Raw genomic sequence first — 27,441 nt, forward strand, 5'->3', positions numbered from 1 at the left:
AACCGAATTTAAAAATTTCTGTAAAAAGGTTTTTAATTCTTTAAATTTCGATTTTTTAAACTAGTCTCAAAATTAAAAAAAAAAACTACATGCAACAACTTAGTAGTTTTATTTGTGAAGTCAAAATTTAAAAACCAGAAAAGCATTATTTTTAAAACTTATTGTAATTTCTTTTTACTTTCCCGGCGAATATAGCTAGTATAATTTTACATTAAAGGAGAAATTATGATAATCATATCAAAAATGATGTATCGGGTTTTTTCAAATTTTTACATTTTAAGGTCCAAATAACATTTATATAAATGTATATACATACGTACGAGTGTGTAGGTATGTGTGTCGCACAGCTTATGGCCTTATATCTTAGGATTGACCTAACTGATTTTCTTCAAATTTGAATTAAATATTTCTATATACGGGTCATGGATCACATCATTCTTTTTTCAAAATTCGTTAAGGAGGAATATCGCGAAAAGAAATAACTTCGATTTTCTTCAGAGGCAATTAGAGAAAACTTTATAAAAGCAAATTTGTAAACTTATAATGCATATATAAGTAATCTAATTGTTTTTTTCAAAACTGAACCCCCACCTCTTAAAATTGGAATATATGTTTCTTGCTCTTTTGCTCTACGTCGCTTTGATTAAAATATTTTTCAATTTTATTTTTTTTTAAATTTATACCTCTTTATATACAGAGCTATCAAGAATTTTTTTAAATTATAGACCCTGAACCTAAAATGCAGAAACGTTTTTTTAAGAAATGTATTTTTCTTATTTTAGCTTCTATTGAATTAGATGTTAGATTTATATAAAACTTTATTCTAGATTAAACTTAACCTATACATCAATATTTAAAATTAAAAAAAAAAAAATTATCATCACTTCTAAAAATATATATTCCTTTTTTATTTTTGGTTTAACCATTTTCATTTTAATATTAAAAAAAAATTTTTTTTTTATTTTTCTTCACCACCTAAGGGGCAATTAAAATTAAAGTACGCGTAGTTTTGGCAACTATGTTATATTCGGGGACAAAATGAAAAGCAATTTTTTTTCATAAGTTATACTTAACCGACGTAGCCGGGAAGGTCATGCAATACTTTGACAGGGTTTTTTAATTATTTTCATTTTTTATATAAAATATGGAATACATCTACAAGAAATGGTAAATTCATTAAAAAATAAATTTTCGATAGAAATTCAAAGATAAAGAAGCTGGGAATTTATTACGTAATAAATTTAATTAATATAATTTATTATTATGATATTGATATGTCCATGACATAAATTTCATTCGAATGCCGAAATATATATAATCATTTAACCAGATTTTTCTAAATAACCATCACTGAATTTCCAAGTAAAATCCAGAATTTTATCGATTTTCCAGAATAAAATCGAGGTATATCATTAACACTTAAACATGTAATACTAATCAATGATGATAAAAAAGAATATCTTCAAATCAAAATATTACAATAATTTATTTTTCATCATGTAAAACTCTCCAACCAACCGCAATTTAAAATTGCAAAACAGGACTATCAGAGTAACTTCCAGTACAAAATAAAACAAAATTATAGAAATCAATTCATTTTGTGAAGAAAATGATCCCATGTAAAGCTTGAAAAGATTTTATTTGTAATTGCCGATTTATATTACATTTATACGTAAATAATTTGTCTTAAATAAGTTTCATTTTTTAATCGAATTCAATAACATGAGGCTTTCAATTCTACTGGTATACATTTTTTTAAATAAATATATTATAAATTGCAAGATACAGACATTTTATCAAATTTCAAAAAAATATATCAAAATATAAGTATAAGAGTGATATTAAAGTATGGAAAGGGCTTTATATTTAAAAACTGAGGGATAATAAAAAATAACATTTTCTAGATCTAACAAAAAATCTAGATTATCATATATGATCTAGATTTCATAGATTATGTAGATAATCTATGATAATAATCTATGATAATCTAGATTTTTAAATCAACAGAATAGAAACTATACAGATAACATCGTAGCTTACGATTCGAATCACCCAATGAAGCATAAATTAAAGACTTTTAGATACATGAAAGGTAGATTACATAAATTACTACTAAAGAAACCAGCATATAAAAAAGAATTAAACACTATTTTTCAAATAGCAGAAAATAACCGGTATAAAAAAGAAATGATCAGAAACATAAATAAAAATAGAAATAAAAGAAATGATACTAAAACAACAAACGATAACCCTTAAATGGAGTAAATTAACATTTACGGGAAAAGACATTTATCCAATTATAGAATTCTTTAGTAAATATAATATAAAAATAACTATAAGTACAAATAATACACTAAAAAAGAATTTTAATATTAATGTAGAAGAAAAATATATTTCTGGCAATAATGATATATATATATATATATATATCCTCCTCTATGAATCATGAGACCTTGCCGTTGGTGAGGGGGCTTGAGTGCTCAGGGATACAGAGTAGCTGGACCGAAGGTGCAACCATATCGGAGAGGTATCTGTTGAGAGCCAGACTAAGGAATGATTCCTGAAAGAGGGCAGCAGCTCTTTCAGTAGTTGTTAGGGGCGTGAGTCACAATGACTTAAACGGCCGTATCAACATCACTCAGTCCTCTGAGTACTGCGCAGCTGAAAGCAATGGAAAACTACAGCTGCTTTTTTTCCAAGAAAATGTGGCTCTCTGCATTTTCACATAGCAACAATGGAGGCGCCTTCCTTGGTAAAATATTCCGGAGGTAAAATAGTCCCCCGTTCGGATCTCCGGGTGGGGACTACTAAGGAAGGGGTCACCAGAAAATTAAAAAATAACATTCTACGAGTCGGAGCGTGGAATGTTAGAAGCTTAAAAAAGGTTGGTAGGCTAGAAAATTTAAAAAGGGAAATGGATAGGGTGAATGTGGATATAGTAGGAATTAGTGAGGTTCGGTGGGAAGAGGAAGGCGACTTTTGGTCAGGTGATTTTAGAGTAATTAACTCAGCGTCAAATAATGGGCAGGCAGGAGTAGGTTTCGTGATGAACAAGAAGATAGGGAGGAGAGTGGAGTATTTCAAAACGCATAGCGATAGAATCATTGTAATAAGGATAAAATCAAAACCTAAACCGACAACGATTGTTAACGTTTATATGCCTACAAGCGCCCATGATGATGATGAGGTAGAGTGTGTATACGAAGAGATTGATGAAGCAATTAAACACGTAAAAGGAGATGAAAATTTAATAATAGTTGGAGATTGGAATGCAAGCATTGGAAAAGGCAAGGAAGGAAATATAGTGGGTGAATACGGGCTGGGCAAAAGGAATGAAAGAGGGGACCGGCTTATAGAGTTTTGCACGAAGTATAATTTAGTAATTGCCAACACCCAATTTAAAAATCATAATAGAAGAATATACACTTGGAAAAAGCCAGGCGATACTGGAAGGTATCAGATAGATTATATCATGGTTAAGCAAAGATTTAGAAATCAACTCGTTGACTGCAAAACTTACCCTGGAGCAGACATTGATAGCGACCATAATTTGGTGATAATGAAATGTAGATTGGGGTTTAAAAACCTGAAGAAAAGTTGTCAGATGAATCGGTGGAATTTAGAGAAGCTTGAGGAAGAGGAGGTAAAGAAGATTTTTGAGGAGGACATCGCAAGAGGTCTGAGTAAAAAAGATATGGTAGAAAATGTAGAAGAAGAATGGGAGAATGTTAAAAAGGAAATTCTTAAATCAGCAGAAGCAAACTTAGGCGGAATAAAGAGAACTGGTAGAAAACCTTGGGTTTCAGACGATATATTGCAGCTGATGGATGAACGTAGAAAATATAAGAATGCTAATGATGAAGAAAGTAAAAAGAACTATCGGCAATTAAGAAATGCTATAAATAGGAAATGCAAACTGGCGAAAGAAGAGTGGATTAAAGAAAAGTGTTCAGAAGTGGAAAGAGAAATGAACATTGGTAAAATTGACGGAGCATACAGGAAAGTTAAGGAAAATTTTGGGGTACATAAATTAAAATCTAATAATGTGTTAAACAAAGATGGTATACCAATATATAATACGAAAGGTAAAGTCGATAGATGGGTGGAATATATTGAAGAGTTATACGGAGGAAATGAATTAGAAAATGGTGTTATAGAGGAAGAAGAAGAAGTTGAGGAGGATGAAATGGGAGAAACAATACTGAGATCTGAATTTAAGAGAGCATTAAAAGATTTAAATGGCAGAAAGGCTCCTGGAATAGACGGAATACCTGTAGAATTACTGCGCAGTGCAGGTGAGGAAGCGATTGATAGATTATACAAACTGGTGTGTAATATTTATGAAAAAGGGGAATTTCCGTCAGACTTCAAAAAAAGTGTTATAGTTATGATACCAAAGAAAGCAGGAGCAGATAAATGTGAAGAATACAGAACAATTAGTTTAACTAGTCATGCATCAAAAATCTTAACTAGAATTTTATACAGAAGAATTGAGAGGAGAGTGGAAGAAGTGTTAGGAGAAGACCAATTTGGTTTCAGGAAAAGTATAGGGACAAAGGAAGCAATTTTAGGCCTCAGATTAATAGTAGAAGGAAGATTAAAGAAAAAGAAACCAACATACTTGGCGTTTATAGACCTAGAAAAGGCTTTCGATAACGTAGATTGGAATAAAATGTTCAGCATTTTAAAAAAATTAGGGTTCAAATACAGAGATAGAAGAACAATTGCTAACATGTACAGGAACCAAACAGCAACAATAACAATTGAAGAACATAAGAAAGAAGCCCTAATAAGAAAGGGAGTCCGACAAGGATGTTCCCTATCTCCGTTACTTTTTAATCTTTACATGGAACTAGCAGTTAATGATGTTAAAGAACAATTTAGATTCGGAGTAACAGTACAAGGTGAAAAGATAAAGATGCTACGATTTGCTGATGATATAGTAATTCTAGCCGAGAGTAAAAAGGATTTAGAAGAAACAATGAACGGCATAGATGAAGTCCTACGCAAGAACTATCGCATGAAAATAAACAAGAACAAAACAAAAGTAATGAAATGTAGTAGAAATAACAAAGATGGACCACTGAATGTGAAAATAGGAGGAGAAAAGATTATGGAGGTAGAAGAATTTTGTTATTTGGGAAGTAAAATTACTAAAGATGGACGAAGCAGGAGCGATATAAAATGCCGAATAGCACAAGCTAAACGAGCCTTCAGTAAGAAATATAATTTGTTTACATCAAAAATTAATTTAAATCTCAGGAAAAGATTTTTGAAAGTGTATGTTTGGAGTGTCGCTTTATATGGAAGTGAAACTTGGACAATCGGAGTATCTGAGAAGAAAAGATTAGAAGCTTTTGAAATGTGGTGCTATAGGAGAATGTTAAAAATCAGATGGGTGGATAAAGTGACAAATGAAGAGGTATTGCGGCAAATAGATGAAGAAAGAAGCATTTGGAAGAATATAGTTAAAAGAAGAGATAGACTTATAGGCCACATACTAAGGCATCCTGGAATAGTCGCTTTAATATTGGAAGGACAGGTAGAAGGGAAAAATTGTGTAGGCAGGCCACGTTTGGAGTATGTAAAACAAATTGTTGGGGATGTAGGATGTAGAGGGTATACTGAAATGAAACGACTAGCACTAGATAGGGAATCTTGGAGAGCTGCATCAAACCAGTCAAATGACTGAAGACAAAAAAAAAAAAAAAATATATATATATACAAAATAAAATTTATGTGAAATCAAACATACATTGAACAAACGGTAAGAAAACTATAATTAAGATATAACAACACATGAGATCATTTAAAAATAAAAAAACAAGATTCTAATTATGCAAAGCATTTAATAAAAGAAGGACATACCCCCAATGAGAATGGAAGAATCGATGAAATTAATTCACAATTTTATTAAAGGAAGAAGTATGAACATTTTACAAAATTTAGAAATCTTTACATTAAAAAGTAACAATAAAGTAAATATGTAGGTTTTACTCACTGTTTATATATATATATATATATATATATATATATATATATATATATATAATGATTACAAATATTAATATTAATAATTATGATTACAAATTACATTAACAATAAAACAATGTCCAAATAATTGAAATTACCTGCTAATCAAGCCACATACACCCACGCATATATATATGTGTGTGTGTGAATTCATCATTTATCTACTAATTTTTTTATCTTAATTTAGGCACATATGAACACCTATCCTGCTATTATTAATATAGTTAACCTTAGAACAAAATTTATCTTCTAACCAAGTAGTAAGTTTACTACATGCATAATTAGTTTGGCTTATGCAAAAACGTTGGGTAAAAAAAGGATATCAAAGTTATTTAATAATATTAAGTGATAAGAGACAGTGCGGGGAATGTAATTACTCTTGTTTTTATTCATGCATACAATAAAACTTTTTACTTAATATTTTCTTACAACTTTTTAATTTATTCATATCTTGAAAAATCTTTACTGGAAAATAATGTATATTTACCGAAACAAACTTTGATAACATGTTTTTAATCACAAAAAAATATTAATTTATTTATAAAAATATTTACTGTTCAATTATAATTTAATTATTAGCGATGAAATTAATTAGAAGCCCAAATTTTAAACTCTTATTAGATTTTAAATAATGTAAACAATATATAATAATTTATTTTGTTTACTTCATACGTAGGATTTATTTTTTAAGTATATTTTTAAATTTCTAGTTTTTAAGTATTTCCTTTAAGTCATTATATACGGTGAATTAAAAGTCAATTTTCACTGCATACGGATTAAAATATGTAAAAAGTGAAAAAGTTTGGTTTTGCAGCTGGTACTGCTGTATGTTTTGCAGGATTAGCTGATACAATCACTTACAATGTGATACAATCACCTTAACTATTCATTTAAGGTTTAGTTTATTTTGTTTAATATCTATTGAGAGAGTCGGCCTTCGTGGCGCGAGTGGTAGCGTCTCGGCCTTCCATTCGGAGGTCCCAGGTTCAAATTCCGGTCAGGAATGGCATTTTAACACACGCTACAAATCATTCATCTCATCCTCTTGAGCAATCTAACGGTGGAGCCGGAGGTTAAACAAAAAAAAAATAATCAATATATTTAAACTAAAAAAAAGTTACAAAGAAAGGAGATGAAGTCGGATTCGAACCGATGTGCCTTCCCCTTGTAAGATCCAAATATTCCATTAATTAAAATTTTATTTGGCTATAACTCTGGAACTAATGAAAATAAGTACCACTTATAATATATCTATAAGAAGCTCTCAATGAGGGATTACTGCAGTTAAGAAAAAGTTCAAAATCCAAATGTTTTTGAATTTGGGCTTTTTTTGGAGAGTTTTGGTTCAGTTGATTGCAATCAAAAGGGTAGGTGCACAATTAGATGTTACAACAGTCCTAAATCCAAAATTTCAACATTTTACGGCTAATCGTTTTTGAGTTATGTTACGTACGTACGTATAGACGTCACGCTAAAACTAGTGAAAATGGATTGAGGGATGCTCAAAATGGATATTTCTGTTTAAATCTGAAAACCGAAATTTTTCGCGATCATAATACTTCTTTTACTTCGTAAAAGGAAGTAAATACCGATATAAAAATTTGAAAAAAAAAATGTTTCAATTATTTTCTTTACTTTCAACTTTTTGCCGTAAGTACAAATAATTCTGCCGATTTTAAGGTTGATTCTATTTTAGCCGATCACTAAAAGAAAAGAGGAAATTAAAAAAAATATATATTTTTTAAGTGGAGTTATTTTTCCGACTTTTCGAGGATAAGTAAGGTATTACTTTCGGTTGCTTGGTGGAAGTGAGGTAAATATATTATTTCTTTCCGTTTTGAGGTATGAGGAATAGGAAAATACCATTCCCTTAAATTGGCTTTTATATATATATATATATATATATATATATATATATATATATATACAGGTTAAGGAAGTTTCTAGTTTTTTCTGTACATCACAGGTGTATTCCCCTCGTTATAAAAATTAATAAAATTCTTAGAAACAGATCTGGAAAAACTGTTTTTGAGCTATGGCTAGTGAAAGATTTCGCCCAGATTTCTATTCTAAACGTTAAAAAATCTCAATGAACACAAAGTTTTGACCAAAATTTGTGGATTTATATGTCATTCTTAACAAAAAATTTTAAAAAATGGGTCCCAGATTTCTAGAAGTTTCAGTGAAAATTATTGTAAACCCCAAGAAATTGGACCTGTTTTAGGTTTGACGTAAATTTTCTTTGTTAAACAGTCAAAAACCACATAAAACTTAAAAAATTAATTAGTATGTCTGAGAAATTGATATAATTAACGTAAATACAAACCGGAAAAAGATTTTGTACTTCAATTTTTATTGAAACCAAACAAAAAAGAAATTCTAAAAATTTTACTACGTCCACATCAAAATAATTTTTAACAAAACTTTATTGTTTTTAAAATTATTTAATATACCATTTAATTTAGATAATGATACTGCATTAGCTGCTCAAAATATCTACCATCAGTGCAAAACACATTCAACGCAACAATTTATGAAAGTGGTTGTCGTTTCCAAACATCTTTGGGTGTATTTTCCCAGGATTCGAACTCATATTTTACTATTTAAATTATCGAATTTGTTTTCTATGCCATCAATTTAAAATTCTACTTTTAAAAAGAAAACTTAGGTTTTAATATCTGAACATATTTTTAAAATGTATTATATTAAAATTACATGTTTCAAAACATACGTTCAGTCATCAGAAATATTACATCTATATCACAGTATAGATGTTGTTACAGTATTATTAGTTTAATATCAATATGTTGTGATGATCTCTACGGAGTGATATTATTGATAAAATTGATAATGGAACGCGTATTTTGAAACCTAATTTTAATTATCATTAACATAGTTGCCTAAGATAATGTTAAATTATATGTAAAGTAAAAATTTATTTCCTATCTTTCCTGTTTTATGAACACAATTATTAATAGATGCAACATACCTGCAAGAACATACCTTAGCGTGCCTGGAGCCGTCATGACCCCATTTTCCGGGGGGTCGTCTGTGGAAGGCAGACGGAGGCCCGGCAAGAAATGGTGGTCCTCTGACCTTAGTGTGCTGCGCGCAAGAGTGAGGTCCGCTCGGGCAAGATACCAGCGTTGCCCCCTAACGGGGATCACTGTCAACGACGTGCGCGCTGAGCGTCTGCGGGCCTTCCGGCGCGCCCGTAACGAATATGTTCACGCCATCAAGGAAGCCAAACTCAAGTTTTGGAAAGACTCCATGCGGGAATTGCAGCGCGATCCCTGGCAGCTCGCGAAGGCTTGTTACCGACCGAAGCCATTGCACGTGTTGTCCAGTGTCCGGTGCGGGTTAGGTGGTCGTGACCACACATTAACATCTGTGGCGACTTACCGGGCGTTCCTGGATACTCTGTTTCCAGATGCTCCGGAGGGGAAGCGGAAATCGGCGTTAGGGCGGGTGAAACACCATTCCCTGGCGTTCGGACCGTGGAACCCGAAGATATAGACCGAGTGGTTTCTCGAATGGCACTAGGGAAGGCACCGGGGATTGACCAACTTGACCCGGATATTTTCCATCATTTATTGCCTGTCATAAGAGAGCCACTGGGCAGACTGTTCACGGGATGCCTAAACTGGGGCTGCTTTCCGGCTTGCTGGAAGGTGGCTTTGGTGAGGGTAATCCTGAAACCTGGAAAGGATCCTGGTGAGGTCGGCAGTTATCGACCCATCAGCCTCTTGCCGGTTCTCGGCAAGTTGCTGGAAAGGCTGGTTGTGGAACGGCTCGAGGAAGGCATCGATATGAGCTGTATTCTAAATCGAGGCCAATATGGCTTCATGAAAGGGGTTGGCACCGAGGATTGCATCTTAAATGCTCTTACCGAGGTGGAAAGCGCCGACTGCAAATATGTTTTGGCTATTTTTATTGATATAGAGGCAGCATTTCCTTCTCTGTGTTGGAGTTCTGTCCTCTATGCTTTGGAACGCCGCGATGTTCCCGAAGCCATACAGGCCGTGGTACGAGACTATTTGTCTAACCGTACGGCCCTGTTTAAAGATGCGCACCTAGTTGTGGAAAAATCCGTCACCAGGGGAAGCCCGCAGGGTTCCGTTCTCGGTCCCCTGCTGTGGAACCTGGTGTTCGATGGATTTCTGGGGTTGACATTCCCAGAAGGAGTCACGGCCCAGGCTTTCGCCGATGACTGTCTCCTTTTAGTTCGTGGAAATTCACGACCACAGCTGGAAAGTAGAGCGCAGGCGGCCTTGTCAACCGCCGAAGGCTGGATGGACATGCAAAATTTAAAGATTTCTGTGCCCAAGACGAAGTTTATGCTTCTAAAGGGCGCAGACAAATTATCATGCAGTCGAAACCCCCACATTAAGTATAAAGGCTGTGTAATCAGCCGAGTAAGGGTTCATAAGTACCTAGGTGTTTTGTTTGATGATAAGTTGCTTTTTAGCAACCACATTAGACAAGTTGCGGCGGACGCCGTCTCTGTGATGCACAAACTTAGAAGGATTGCTCGGAAAGACTACGGGCTTTCTGGTCGCCAAATGTACTTAGTGTACCGAGGTGTCTTCGATTCTATGATTGCATACGCGGCGCCAGTTTGGGCGCATAGGTTGGATAGAAATAGAGCACTGCTTCTAAATTTAACGAGTGCCCAGCGCAGAGCCTTAATTGTATGCACTGGTGTTTTTAAAACAACCTCCTACGAGGCTACTACCGTATTGGGAAAGGCTCTCCCAATCGATTTAGTGGTGAAAGTTCGAGCAGCCATGTGGAAGTTGCGAAGAGGTCGGGAAACCGAGGTATTTGGGATGCGGTTTCGGGCCGGGCTAGAACCGGAACGGAACGGTGATCACAATGCACCGGGTCTAAATTTCGAACAGTTGCCCATTTCCCGCCTGCGGAAGAGGCTTTGGGGCCTCGCGATGGAGGCATGGCAGCATGAATGGCACACCACGCCTAAGGAAGATCTCTGTATAGATTTATACAGGATCTGGGGGGATGGTATGCCTCAGGTTCATTTTTAAGGGCGGCGGGTGCCCAAGTGCTCACCAACCACGTGAATTTGATGCAATATCTGTTCAGGTTTCGCCTAGCGGCTGATGAGTTGTGCGTCTGCGGGGAGGTCCAGTCGAACGAACACCTAATGTTCGACTGCCCTGCTCTTGGGGGGGCCAGAGACCGGGCCACCCTGGAACTTAGAGGTCAGGGGGAAAACTGGCCGCTCATAAACGGCGAGTCAATGTGGCGTGAGCCGCATTGTCGGACCGTGTGGGAGTTCCTCGATGAGGTTGCGATGTTCAACCGTCATCGGTAATTTAATTAATTTTAATGGGGAATTATTGATTCCTGTAGCGTGTCGGTGAAAACCTTCCCGGAAATAATGGCTGCCATCAGCCAATAAAGCTCCAAGCGCTTAAATGGTGGACAGACACTAGCTGGCAAACAGCGACCGAGGCGTGGCGGCTTAAATTGCCGTCTTTTAACTTTGTAACTTTTATTGTTTTAATTGTAACAAGGGGTGCGCCTCCCCGATTTAGTTTTAATGTGACAAAGGAGCGGTAGGGACACATAGGCGGGTGCTGTACGGCGCCCAGCTTAACCGCTCACGCAAGATAGGAGCTCATTAGGAGCAATTAGGATAACGAGGTCGCAAATCTGTTTCGAGGCACAGTAGCCGTTTATTGGCACAGTACATTTGGTCTATGCTCTAGGGCGACCGAATGGGGTGGTGGCGGGAGAAATGCCAGCTAACCAAATACCTGCAAGAAACTTCGGGATATAGATATCTACAAGTAAATCATACCTCTCTGTAATATATAATATGTTGTCAACATAAATCGTGTAATATCAAATATTATTACATAAATATAAATACAACAAATAATTTCATTTCACAGCTGTTACAAACTCAAGGCTACACATGCTTTAAAAATCTTTAACTGATAAATTACCTATAAAAAAATTGTGAAAAATAATATATTTTTAAATTGAAGTTAGAAAGTGTTATTTTTGAAAAGAAATATGATATTTTAACGATATAAGATCACTCATATTTATAAGAAAATAGTTTGTATCTCAATTTATTTTTATAAAAAGTAGACGCTTTTGAAGATTTTTATCAATATACTAACGAACAATGTGTTCTGTTCAGTAGGCGATGTTACACGACATGTAAAATATGATCCGGTAAGGGGCCTCGTCGTTGTCATCATCCATAACATAAGAATGGGGTGTTATATCCGGATGGGATAAGGGATATATTGGACCTCCCTACTTCCTTAAAGGACATTGTCCCTTGAAGAAGCAAACTGAGAGAGAATAAGATGTTCTATTGAACTAATATAAACCTCCCACCTATATATTATTGTGTATCACCTCTTACTATTCTATCAAAATGAAACAAACCAACATATTTACCTATTTTAATTTTAAAATAAATAAATAAATAAAAACAATAATGTAATATTTGTCTACAACTTAATTACACAATTTTGTTGTAATATATCTTTAATACTAACATTATATAAAGATATATATATATATATATAAATTAAATAATTAAATTAAACTAATAAACAATTGTTTATTCTTATAAGTTTTTCTTTTTGAAAGTCTGTAAAGAAAAACTCATAAAAATCATGTTACTGTGAAAACACTTATTTGTTTAAATAAATAAATAGTATTAAAATACTGCAAACGTTTACTTTCAGTTAAAATTTTTTTGAGAAGTTATTTTTTATTTTCCAATTGGTCACCAAAATAATTGCGACCGTAGTTAAAATTTTTGGCTAAGAGAAACTTGCCAGGAAAAAGCATCCAAAGATAGCCCACCTCAAATACGATATTAATAACATGAATCGCCTTTCATGACAAAAACGAAATAACTAGTTAACAAAAACAAAGATGACCGATGTGAAATATAACGGTTAACAAATAATAAAACCAGATAAAAACAATAGCCACAAAATTCACTGAATTTTCAGCGAGAATCAGACAGCCGACTGACTCATAGTCAATAACCAGTTTCAACATATGTCAAACTCCATTATCTATTCTTAAAAATTTAAACTATCTTTGACATAACGACTAGGGTATCATTCCCATCACTACGGTCATTCACCCCAATTATCATCCATACCCTCAAAGATCGGCAAGATCCAGTACATATAACCATGCGCGAGCGAACGGATGGACAGAGAGACAAATTTACTTTTGGTTTTATATAAAAGACTAGCTTTTCCTGGCGTGCCTAAGGCACGTCCTCTGCAGCTAGGCTCTCCGGGACTAGTCGTCATATCAACATCGAATTTGTTCCGAGTCAGTTGAGCAAATTTCTTTTTTCTACTTTACTACAGTTAATGGTTTACAAGGTTTCTTTTTACATTATGATAAAGGTAAAAAGAGATCTTTTAAACCAGTAACTATAGTAAAGGAGATAAAAAAAAACTTTTCCACATTTAATCTAAAATAGAAAAAAAAGTGATTTTCAAAAACTGAAATTTTCAACATATTCGAAAATTTTCTCATAAAATATTTTCTTTCTTTATTATTTGAGAATTTCTTTAATTTTTATCACAACAGTTAAGTCTTGTATTTTATTATTCATTTTCTTTAAAAAAAATTTCTCATTATATAACATAATTTTATCAATTTTAATTGATTAAATCTTGTATGATTTAAAAATTACATATTTTGTCGAATAAGTACCGATTGAAGCTGTTTGAAATAACGAAAACATATTTTTCTGGATTCTGATTTGTCATATTACAAAAGGACGGTGGTTTACAGAACCGTTAAGTAATTTTATGTATTGAAAAAAACTCGTAGTTTGTGTGTGTAAATAAATAACTGTCAATGGTAAATCAGTACTAAGCGTAATATTTACCGATGATTTTGAAGCTTAATCACTAATTTTTTTTCATGAATGAAAATAATTGAAAAAAATGTCTTATTCATGCTGGCTCCATTTCGTAACTAAAATGTTTATTCTATCAAAAAAAAAAAATTGAAGAAAAGTAATAAAAAAAAAAAATACTTTTGACTGATTATTATAGCAGTTCGAATTTTTTCGTTCTCGATTAGCGTAAAAATGTATTCCTATCTTCATCCCAAGAACTAAAAATACACGTTACTGGTTCTTATTGCTCAGTGTGGACAATTTGTATCATTGATTTTTGGCTATTGGTAATTTTTCAAGCTACAGCTTCTTGTGATTAATTTCACAAATAATAATAAATAGGAATTTTGATTTCATATACTTAGTAAAAAAATGGTTTTGTAACCAAAAAAACAAAAATATTATTACTTCTTAAAAAAAAGATGATATTTAATTATATTAGAATAAGAATTCCCTTAAAAAAAAATACACATAACTCAGTCAGAGTACTCTCAAATTGGCTCTAAATAGAACTATAAAAATATATTTAAAATTAATTTCAATATTAAATAATAATAGAAAATATATATTTATAAGGTGAATTAAAACATTAGTATTATTATTAAAAAAAAAGCGGTTAGCAGTTCATTTTTTTAAATTAAAATGAATATTTGATGAATAATGAATACGAAAATTAAATGAAATCAGAAAAGCATGATGAAGGATGGTCAGAAGAAACAGTTTTCCAGTTGTATCATGGTTAATTTGAGTGATAATCATGTTAATTCATTATTCTATGAAGTAAAACAATCACATAAATAAATATTATTAATATATATTTCGCATATATATATATATCGTCACCACCATGCTAAAGTAACGAATGTGAAAAATCACATTTTGTAGATTCGTCAGTTTACGAATAATCTGAACGTCCTGCATGTTGTGGTAAATTATCCAATGCTTTCCTCTTTTAGGAAGGCTGGTTTAAACCTATTCACTTTTACGAATATGCATTCCTATTTATAATTTAACATTGAAACTGTTGTTTAGCTCTCCTGAAAAGTTGAGTTTTTCACATTCGTTACTTTAGCATGGTGGGGACGATATATATATATCGATTAAAGAAATAAATATATATACAGGGTGTCCCATATAAACCGCAACCCAACCTTATATTGGTAGGTATTGAAATAATAAAAAGGCATGTGTAAATTTAAATGTTATTTTTATTATTACCATCCATTACCTTACATTTAGAGTAAATGTTGGAAGTGGCCGTCATCTTCTTGAATAGAAGCTTCAATTCTTTTTATAGCGTTTCTTAAAACTTTTTTCAAAGTTTGTGACTGGATATTTAATACAGTTTGATCAATATTGACTTTCAATCGTTCAAGTGTTCGTGGTTTGTTGCTGTAGGCTTTTTCTTTGAGGTAACCCCATAAAAAAAATCCGCCGCAGTCAAGAGATCTTGGTGGCCACAAGCCTTGACCGATAACACGATTACCAAAGAATTCCTCAACAAAATCAGAAGTTGAACATGCGTAGTGCGATGTCGCACCGTCATGTTGTAGCCAGCAGTGTCTGTCTTCCTCTTCCAAGAGTGCGATGAACTGAAATTAAATATCGTGATATCGTTCTGCATTAATGGTGTACTCGAAAAAAATAGGACCGATTATTTTCTTCCGCGATATCGCGCACTACACGCCCGACTTCTGCGGGTGTAATTGTTTTTCGTGATAAACGTAGGGATTTTCAACACTCCAAATTCTACTGTTTTGGCTGTTTACGTAGCCATCCAAATGAAACCGTGCTTCATCTGTGAAAAATAACGAATCCGTAACATTAATTCCCTCACGCAGAAATCAACGGAATCATTGACAACATTGTAGCCGTTTTTCTTTGTCGGGCTCAAGAAGTTGATGAACTGTTTGAATGCGATAAGGTCGTAATTGTAATTGTTTGGTCGCCCGATGAACAGTTGATTTAGACAAATTAATTTCAGCAGACAAACGTCTGATCGATTTATTTGGCGAGACGAGTAATCGGTCTTTGATTTCAGTGACTGTATCTGTATTCAACACTGACGCTGACTGATCTTTTGTGTTCCTTGTTATTAACAGAACCAGTCTCTCTAAATTTTGCAACTAACCTTAATACTGATGTTTTGTTAGGAGCTGGTTTATCTGGGTACTTATGGCGAAACAAATCCTGCACTGCAACCGCTGATTTCGTACTGAAGTACGACTCAACAATGAAAACACATTCATCTAGCGAAAACACCATCTTGTCTCTAGCGATACACTGAACGTTATGATTGCATTGTTGTTACTATTGGTAGTGTTCTACTGCGTCGCCGCGATGTTCAGATGTTGGACGAGTCCATTTCAGTAACGAGTAGGGGAGTAAGCTTGACTTTTGAAATTTCATGGATGAGTGATTGATGGGTTGCGTTTTATATGGGACACCCTGTATAATAATATAACAAATATACACCTGACCACGAAGAGACATGTACTGACGAATCGGGATTTTTCGCTAGTAATCGGAACATTCTGGTGCCTGTTATCTGAGTAACTTGTTGTACGGAATGGCATCACTCGGACTATTGGTGTTTTATATACTAAGCTAAAGGGGACGTACACGCACACAGACAGATACACATACAAATGCCCTCTAGTAGGATAGGATAGGATAGGTTTCGATTTCTTTACGAAGTTTTGTGTTTCATGTCTACTCGAGGAAATATTTTCGATACTAAAATAATCGATTTTAATGGATAAGAAAATTTTTTAGTTTTTTTTCTAGTTTAATAACAAATTAAACAAATTTGGAGTAAAATAAAAAAAAGTTTGGGCTTCTAGCATCATATTTATCATATAAAAAAATATCCAATTTAGGATAAAAAAAATTCATTAATCTAAAAACTAAAAATTGTATTTTTTAAAAATTAATTAAAAAAAATAATAATAAAATGAGGTTATATAAATATGTGATTTTATGAAATGAAAAACACAAAAATTTCCGTATTCTAAATTTTAAAAATCTGATGTGGAGAACACATGATAATATGATATTATATTTCTTATTTATTTATTAACACAATAAATTTATTATACATTTTATGAAATAATAATTTTATAATTATCCTTTTCAGGACGGAATGATTTGGCCACTTATCTTATTTTGCTGCATCTCATTTTCATTGACTCCTCAGTGTATAGCGACATCTTTGTTAGATATAGATCCCAGCTGGAGGGAAGAAGCAAGAGCGTTACTGGAAGCCAGTTCCTGGTTACAACCTAGTGGACCAGGACACGGGTCATCCGAAGGTATATCAGTAAATAAATATATGTAGAAAAATTCAAAACTTTAATGAAAAAATTTCCCCAAAAATAATAGGAATTAAGTTTTGTGTATTGTATGTTTGAATGAAACTGTGTTGCTGACGGCCGTTCGGAAAGTTCTTTGTTTGACAAACTAAACACAAGATTTTTCATAAATTTTTTAAATACTTTTCATCGTAGTCACCTTGCAATTTGATACATTAAGCCTTAACAAGTTTCCAAATTTTTAAAGACCTCAGTTTAATGTTATCTGGCCTTCTTTGCAGTAAAATAAGCGGTTAATCTCGGTTTTGACCTGATAATTTGAAGTGAATCTTCATCCAGCGAGCCATTTCTTCTACTTTGGGAAAAAATCTGATGTGGGCACCACATGGCTTCCTTGTACGCCTATTAAATTACATATACATATTTTTTTTTAAATGAAAAGTACATAAAATTTTATTTCATTAATAACTTCTGATACTTTTTCATATATTTTTTCTAATTATTATTATTTATCGTAAATTTGTTTTACAATCAGAGGTTAATAATTATTAATAAATCAATATATTTAAATTAAAAGAAAAGTTAAAAAAAAAAAAAAAGATGAAGTCTGATTCGAACTGATGTGCCTTTCCCTTGTAAGATGCAAATATTTCATTAATTAAAATTTTATTTGGTTATAACTTTGGAACCAATCAAAATAAGTACCATTTATGATACATTTTTGAAAAGCTCTCAATGATGGCTTATTACTGCAGTTAAGAAAAAGTCCAAAATCCATTTTGGACTTTTGGTCGATCCATTAATCAATACTCCCCGTTGATGGTCCTTCCTTTTTCTAGGTAATCTATGAGCACCACATGAGGAGAATCCCAATAAACCGTAACCATGACCTTTTCAGCAAATGGGCCGTTTTTTCTTTCTTTGGGGCAATTTCATCTACTTCCACCTACTGTTTGTATTGCTATTGCGTCTTTAGAGTGTAAAAGTGAATCTATGTTTCATCTACTGTTATAAAATATCGAAGAAACACAGCGAAATCGCTTTTAAATAATATTCAACACTTTTAAGTTGAATGCGTTTTTGATCGACTATTAATAAACGTGGCACCCGACGAGCGGAAAGAATTTTCATACAAAGAGCATCTTGTAAAATGTAGTGTTAACAGTCCGTCGAAATTTTTACGATGTCAACAAACTCGCATATCTTCAATCGGCGATAATTTAATACAGTATTCTTAATCTATGTGACGATTTCCCTCGGTCGTAGCAGTTTCTTGTCATCCCGAGAGTTCTCCTACATCTTGAATGAATGTACGATTGCCTTCAAATTTAACAGCCCTCATTTTACTATAAAAAAAAGGGAAGAATCTTTTTAATTGGAATATAATTATTTTTGTATGTCCGTTGGGTTAAACCTTTTAAAACAAATTACATTTTAACAGTTCAAACGTCAATTTTATCTATTTTTCAGAAAATGTCTAAGCTTGTTAGTTTTACTCGATCGTTATAAAGAAACAGCTAAACGCATTCGTCTGAAACTTCACAGCATGCCATCTAAAGGACCATACTTGACAAATATCATAGTCATTTGGGTCATAATTGCGTCATCTCTATGTCAGGTACAGAACTTTCCGAACGATCCTGGTAAGTTAAAAAAAAATTAAATAAATAATTTAACTTGCTTTGTACATAATGGGAAAAACACAAATTTAATATACATTTAGAGAGTTAATGGAAACCGATTTGAATACATATTTTACGCATATATGAAATCTGCATTTAATAGCATGCAGAAATTAATTTTTTTTTTTTAATTCTTTAATTTATTTTTAAAAACTAATATTAATAACAGGTTAATATTGCTCTGTAAATGAAAAACTCATTAGTTTTATTTTAAATAGATTTATAAGAAGACATTTTAGAAAGGTAATAATGTATTACAATTTATAAAAAATGACAACGGAATCGTAATAAAGCCCTATTTCGTAAGTCAAAATACTGTGTTGTCATACCATAACTGTTCTATTGTCTTTTTACAGTGGTGACTTTACTGTGGTTTTGTTTTTAAAAATATAATTAATTAAATTTTTAACTTTAAATACTTCGTTACGTTTAAAATCGTATATTTACCAAAGCAGGTAAAGTAGTTTTGTTTAATGATAGGGAATAGATAAACGTTTTCTTCCTGTATTTTAGAATTTTTTTGTTTAAACATATTTATCTGATGAAGTAGTGATCAATATGAATGCTCTCCTGATTATACCATACAAATTTACAAGAAGCAAGATGAGTTACTTCTCATAAGATATAATGAGGAAAATGAATAAACGTAGAAGTTTAATCAGACCAGTTTAGAAAAGGAAAGCTAACTGACTACCACAAATCATCAGAAAGGCGATGATTAAAACATAGCTCGAAGGTGTAAAGAAAAGAGAATGGAAAAATTAAAAATTACAAATTTCTTATTTGGGAAAAAAAATTTTAGACTTTTTTTTTTTGAAAACGGTATGAAAATTATATATACAGAGCGTCCCATGAAGATATGTAGAAACTTTCAGGACATATTCTATTAGTGAAAGTAACGAAAAAAGTTCATAAAAAAACATAGGTCTGAAAACGCTTTGTTTTCCAGTTACGGCTAGCGAAAATTTTCACCCGGATTTCAGCTCTACTAATAGAAATAACCCCTATTGTAATTTTTGAGACCCAAAATTAAGGAGTAAAGTTTGTGATTTCTTATGTTAATTTGAGCTGGGAAATAGGATAAAACAAATCCCAGAATTAATATGAATTCTTTCAATGCAAACCATACTTACTGCATTTTCCTTTTATATATTTATGGCCGTTACTTGTAACAACAATATTATAAATAACAAATACATGATTCCATTTTTTAATCCAAAAATATGGAAATTATTCTTTAAAAAGTAAATACTTTACAAATAAATTTTATGTTTCAGATCCAATAAAAGTTTCCGTAATTCCGAAATACTTATTTCTCGGTTTGGAATTGAAATTAACTTATAAATGCATAATTCTATTTTTGAAAAGTTAAACGTTAAAAGTTAAATTATTATATAATAATAATAATAATAATAATAAGACATATTTTACTTAAAAATATTACCTTTATTAATCTCTTGAGTTAACCAATCAACTATACAAACTTATAGATTAAATGTATTTCATTTCACTTAGAATTCTCTAAGCTTCCTCAGGTGACAATACACATTTATTCGCACATCATACAAAATTTTCTGATCATATAAAAAATCAGTAGTCAAGAATCTTGTAAACAGATAATAAAATTTACAAATCCCGAAGATAGACCAGTATATATATATATATATATATATATATATATATATATATATATATATAAAACAAAAGATCTATTAATAAATAATTATCCGGAAAATATCATAAATAAAATATTTAAAAATACTATAATAATATATCAGCTAACCATCCTAATAAAAATAATAAGAGTGAGAATTATGTTGCATTACCGTATGTCGCAAATCTGTCAGAAAAGATTAAAAAATTGCTTACAAAAGAATTTCGCAATAGCTCATCAAAATTACAACAATCTGAATAGTATGTTTTGAACAAGAATAGTATGAATACTATTCTGAATAGTACTCTGCTGAATAGTATGTTTTTGTTGAAAAAATCAACAAGCCAACGTAGTATGGTGCATTTCCGGGTAAAGATTGTAACGCGTCGTACAATGTACAAACATGTCAGTACCTTAAAAAAATAATAGAAGTTCATAAATATAGAAAAAAGGAAGTGACAGCGCTCAAAAAACATATACAATACAACATGAACACTCGTTCGACTTCAACAGCACCAAAATATTAGACAAAGAATCCTGCAGTTAAGTATAACACAACCTAGGGAAGTGTCCTATACCATAACGGGCCTCCCCGTCTCGGTCCGCCAGTCGGATCTTACTTTGCGCCCGCCTCAAACCTCCAGAGCAAGATCCACCAGGCCCGGCTATGCCGATCCTGGGTCCCCAATCCTGGAGCCAGGACTCGGTCTTTAAGCCAAAGCCTCTAACGGGGATACCCCGAGCGGGGCATCCCCGCCAAGACTCGGTCTTTTTTGCTCGGGGGTTCGAGAGTCCCCATGCCTCATCGCTACCGCCCACTCGTGCAAGTATGAGCGAATGGTAGCTCCGCAGAGGGCTTTCTGCCATCCGATCCTTCTCTTGAAGAACCCTCGTGAGGAAACCTAGCGCGATCATCCGCTCACTAAGGTGAAGGCCTCGTATCGTCATTATCGTGCCGGCAAATTCGGGAGACTTTGCGTTAAACTTCCCGCTACTAGGGAGATGAGTCCCCCGCTACAAGCCTTGGATGTCCGATCCACTATCCACCGAAGCTTCCCCACCGTCTCATTGGGTTCTGATATCATAACTATATCTACTGCCTCTCGCAGGGCCACCTTCCACCAGAGGTCCATAGCCCGCCTACTTCGCGCTGGTGGTAGAAACCAGAAACAAATATTAGCAATTCAGATTTGCTAATATTATTCACCACTTGTATTCATCAAAATAATTCTATATTGGGATTGGTCTAAATTAGTTTTTTATTATTCAGATATATTCATTCTTCTGATTTGTGAAAATAACGTGATATTGTATGTAACTGACCGAGGTATTTGAATTACACAACTATTTGAATTAGTTAAAACCATTCAATACTACCTCATTCTATTGTGAGAAAAATAAACCATTATACGCGTATATATTTTTTTCAACTCGAGAAGAATAAAAAAAAAAAAATATTGCGGTTAAAATACGAATTTTAAAATTTTTATCTAACTTTAAATTTATGTCAATTAGGTGTATTGTAAAGTCTACAGTAGGTAGATTATATTCAAAAAGGATTTATTACTAGCAATTATATTTATTCGTCATGGTGTTTTAATTTTATATTAAATCTATTAATGCCTTGTAATGTAAAAGTTTCTATCATTTTCGCTTATAAATCTAAATTAAATATAACATGTTTTTTTTTTTTTATAAGTGAAGCTAATTTAAGCAAACACAAAAAAGACAATTCTAAATAATTATTAAGATAATATCTTACTAAATTTTACAATTTAGAAAGTACAAGACCAAATATATGGTTTTTTTTTAAATTGTGATTATTTTTATAGTACTGCACAAAAAGGAGTGTAATGTATTTAGGGTGTATGAATGTTTGTTTTTTTTGTTCCGCCGTAGCAGTTTAACGGCGAAACCAATTTAGATGTATGATGCCGTATTGGAATTCTTAAGTTACTGGGAGTGTCATAGACTACATAAATAAATAAATAAATAAATATATATATATATATATATATATATATATATATATATATATATATATCTGTGTGTGTATGGTATACAAATACTATGTACAAAATTGTCATCCGCACGCACTTTAACTATCATAAATTAGTAATTATCCTATATTAAAGAGCAATGTTTGTCAGTAATATTTTATTTTTTTTGGCAGTAGTGTTTTTTTTTTTTTTTTTTTTAAAATGTATCTCTTGTTAATGTTATATAAACACTAATACTTTTAATTTTTTTTTTTTTTAGACTATAAAACATTTCGACCGGATAATGATGATTACGATTTGCAAGCTAACAAGAGAGCGTTATCTGCTTTATCGCGTTGGAAACCATTCACGAGTGCGTGGGGTATGAGAGGCGTAAGACCTCATAGTCGAGCACCATTAGTATCAGCACTTTTGCCTCCTGAAGCCGATTTAGTATCTGCTGAAACACGTGCTCTTCTAAGACCAGTAGGGCAGCCGTTACGCTGGGGACGACGTCGCCGCTAACTAAACAAATCAATTGTTTCTAACCCCACAATTTTGAAATTTTATTTTACTGAAAGATTTATATTTAATAAAAATTATTAAATTATTTTAAGAATTTTTTTTTAATAATAAAATAAAAATTTAGTAGTTTTGTTTGTTAATTTTTATATTAATTTTTAATAATGGATAATTAATGGGAAAGAATATCAAAATAAATTTATAATTTTCGAAAAGAATGCAATATCAATTGAAATGTGTGGTTGTTATTTAGGAAATTACGATGTGCTAAACATAATTTTTATAATGATTAAAACTGTAATAAAATTTTGATAAACCAGTTATCCATCCAAAGCAGTTATGTACTTATTTCTTTTCAAAAAATATACATTTCTTTAAATTATCCATATTTTTATGTATACAATATGTTAAATAAATGTAAAACATTAATTAAAAAAATATTGTATAAAACAATTAAGTTACGGAGTAGAGAAATATTTGTAATAAAAGGTTAAATTAATAGCGTAATAACATGTTTTATTATCATAAAGTTGCTAAGAACAAATAATTATATATTTCAAATTCACTGTTATTTCCATCTTGTAAAAATATTCTGATTGTAAGTATTTTCTGATTGGTAAACAGCATGAGGTAGATAATTTACAAGGGTACATGTGTAACTCTCATAGTACAGCAAAATTGTTAAACAATGTTTATTACTGTGTACAGAAGAGTTAAAAAATAAACTTACTTTCGTACACCCACGTATATTTAGAGAGACAAAGTGAATTTAAATTATAGTTGTTGCTATATTATTAGCACAAATGGACTGAACTCGTATAACTGTTATATCAGAATAGAATTTACAGTGAATCGGGTATAGTTTTATTCAGTAAAGTTATCTACTTGTTGAACATATTACCGATAAAAAATAAATACAGTTTTATTACATATTTTATGAAATTAATAAGGATTACATACTATTTATATTTAAAAAAAAGTTATAATTTTAGTTCGTTATATTACTCTTTAGTCTGTAAAATGTATTTATCTTTCGATGGAATCCACTAATATTTTGTATTAAAATTAAATTTTTATCACTATTAATGTTATTATTTCAACATATATACAAAAAAACAAACCCCCTTTATATATCTTTTCACTTTATAATTACACTGAACGAGTTTTTATTTTTTAATGTTTTATATAATATTTAAAATACCCTAGGGAAAAATAATTTTTATTTTAATACCTGAAAAATAAGATTTATATGACCCTTTAAATTTGTTAATAATTTTCAAATTTTAATTTTTAAAATAAATTTATCAAAATATTTTTCTTATTAAAAAATTAAATTATTTTATTACTATAATAAATTAAAATATAACAACAATATTCCTGTTGAGATTATTTTAAATAAACTGTGGTCGAGTGAGAATTTACGAGGGATATCTTTTCCCATCATTTGATTTAACTATTTGACTGTTATGCCAAACATTTTTATATAAATATATATTTAAAAAATAATAATAATTTATTTAAAATTTCATCGATACGAATAGGGATTTATAGGCACCCACATTACAACCACGCTACTATACAACAGTTAAAAAAGATTACTTGAGCCACCTCACCCAACTAAGGTAAATGAACTTTATTAAGAAAATTAATATCATGAAAAATATAAAAAATTAGATTAAAAAAATTTCATGAAAATATTCGTAATTAAATTAATAGTACCCGATGAAATAATAAAATTAATTAGAATAATTGTTGAAGCTTTTTTTATCTGAATTTATTAATCTTCGTAATGAAATTTTATCAAAGCGAAAATTCGTCAATAACATTTCGTTATTGCATACGGAAAAAATTGATAAATATGAAAAAAAAAATTAACAAACTAATTAAACAATAGTATAATTTTTTTTTAAATTAAAAAATATTTTTGATTTTTAAAACTCTTAACATCAGAAAATGTTTAATTTTATTGTTAATATAATAAATAGGTAAAATTCTTTCAAAATGAGTTAAAATTGAATTAGCAACACAAGATCAAGATATAACAGAATATTGTTTTGTATTTTTTAATAAATAATAATAATTATTATTATTATTATTATTATTATATTGGGTTCCAACTTTCAGATAACAGAGAATAAAATTTTTAATTATGATAAAATACATTTTATATAATTTTTATTTTTTTATTTATGGAAATAATTAAATATTATGGATGATTTCAATTAAAAATACCAATATTGTAATTAATGGAATTAAAATTTTTATTATTATTATTATGAATAACTTAGCATAAATATGAAAAAAATAAGTTTATTACTGTATAAATAAAAATTATCTATTAATTTAAAGGAAAATAAATTGTTCATATATTTTTTTAAATTATTACAAAAAAAATAATAAAATTGTACTAAACTTTTAGTAATATTAACTACATAAAAAAGTATACAGAAACTTTCAAACTTTTGGAACAAGAATTTCTAATTATAGAATATTCTAACTTAAATTTAAAATTAAGTTAATAAATTACACGTTTAAAATTTCGTGACGTAAAAAATGTATAAACATACAGAGTTAGCCCGGTATTATAACACTGGTTTCTCTTATAAGGGAACTAAGAGTTCAAATAAACCTTTATTAACTTTTTGTTGAAGAAAATTGAGAAATATTGTGACAACGTAGTTTACCTTTGGTCCACAAATACAATTTTTTTTTAATTTCACCGCTTCATCTCCTTCCTTGAAGTATTGAATGTATAATTAAACTTACAATCACACCACGACTAAACACTTTATTAGAATACTCAAAAAAAAAAAAAATTAGATTTAAATACATAATTGAATTTAAAACTGACGAAAATATTAATTTGAAAATTTAATTGTGAAGTATAAGTTATATTACGAAATGTCTCGTAGTAATACGAAAGTAATTTTAAAATTATAACTGAAATAATTAGTAAAATTAAATGTTAATACAAATAAAAAAATTATCAGTATAAATATCAAAAAAAAATTCTTTAAAATAGTAAATAATCTTTAATTGGTCCAAAAAATGTATCATGACGTTTTACCGTAAAATAAATTTTAGAATTTATAATTTTATTTCAAAGAATTTATAAAATTAAATTAAAGAAAACAACCCCCCCTGATCCTGATTTTTATAGCTTATTGTTCTTGGAATATTGGAAATTTTTATAAATAATTATCCCTCAGAATAGTAGTAGTAATAAAACAATATTAATTTTTTTTTCAACCATGTTATAATTAATTAAAAATATAATAATATTTATTTTAAAGTATTTGTTTGATTTTATTTTAAGGAGATTTTTACATTAGGATATTTTTAGAGGTATTAACAGTTCAAGCAAGCCAAAATCTCACCCGCTATTGTAATATGATGTTATCACTGTAAATTATTTCTTTTTTTTGTACATTGAATTGAAATAAATATTTGTTAGTCATTTAATATATGTAATGTCATACTAAATAATGTATTTATAAATAGCAAAGAATTGAAAAATTAAATACGATTGTATAAAAAAAAAATATTAAATACTTCTAATTCAAATTGTCTGCTAAAAACAAACGTAAAAAAATATATATATATAATTTTCTTTTATTGATTTTTGAAAATAATATATTCAAGTAAAAACAGTAAAAAACAGATTGAGATGGAGTAAAATTTTAAACAGAAGAATTATTATATATATATATATATATATATATATTTAAAAACGTATTCTTTTAATTAAAATTTACTAGTAATAAATAAAATTAATTTTATTATAACTTATTTATAAAATTAAACCTATCAATTTATTTGTTAATAAAGTTATAATAATTTGTATTCCTTTAGAATAGAAAAATAAAATAATATTATTTTTATAACAATTATTTATTAAAACAAGTAATATTAATAAAAAGTCATGGATAATTTAAAATATCTGAAAAATATATATGATTCAGGTTTTAACAACTTAACGTTTTAAGAAAACTACGCATACAAATTTTACTCTTTATTTATTATTATTATTATATTATAATTGTATTGTAAAAATAATTATGCCTCATTAAAATGCATATTGTTATTCCTAATAAGGTAATTTTATAAACAAAATCTTAGTTAGTTGTGTTATTTTTATATAATTTTATTTTTAATATTTTAAAAGTATTTTTAATATTAAAAATGTATTAATTTTACAAATTAATTAAATATAGAATTACTTTTTTTCAGTAAAATTATCCTTTTCATTTCAATAAAAAATATAATATATATGTATATTATTTTATAATTATAAATAAATGTAATATTATGACTGTATTATTATCTATTATTCTTGTAGAAA

General features: G+C 30.4%; 1 protein-coding gene across 2 annotated transcripts in view; it reads left to right on the top strand.

The window, feature by feature from the left end:
- LOC142327701 (uncharacterized) overlaps nt 1–24,276 on the top strand; it is a 243,882-nt gene extending 219,606 nt beyond the window's left edge. For both annotated transcript variants that reach the window (XM_075370955.1, XM_075370957.1), the window contains exons 3-4: nt 17,088–17,262; nt 22,858–24,276. In XM_075370955.1, the coding sequence (XP_075227070.1) occupies nt 17,094–17,262; nt 22,858–23,102 (414 nt within the window). In that variant the 5' untranslated portion in view covers nt 17,088–17,093 and the 3' untranslated portion in view covers nt 23,103–24,276. The remainder of the gene's footprint in view (nt 1–17,087; nt 17,263–22,857) is intronic.
- Nucleotides 24,277–27,441: the final 3,165 nt, after the last annotated feature.

The sequence above is a fragment of the Lycorma delicatula genome, chromosome 7 (genome assembly GCF_047948215.1).
Source record: "Lycorma delicatula isolate Av1 chromosome 7, ASM4794821v1, whole genome shotgun sequence".
NCBI classification, from domain to species: domain Eukaryota; kingdom Metazoa; phylum Arthropoda; class Insecta; order Hemiptera; family Fulgoridae; genus Lycorma; species Lycorma delicatula.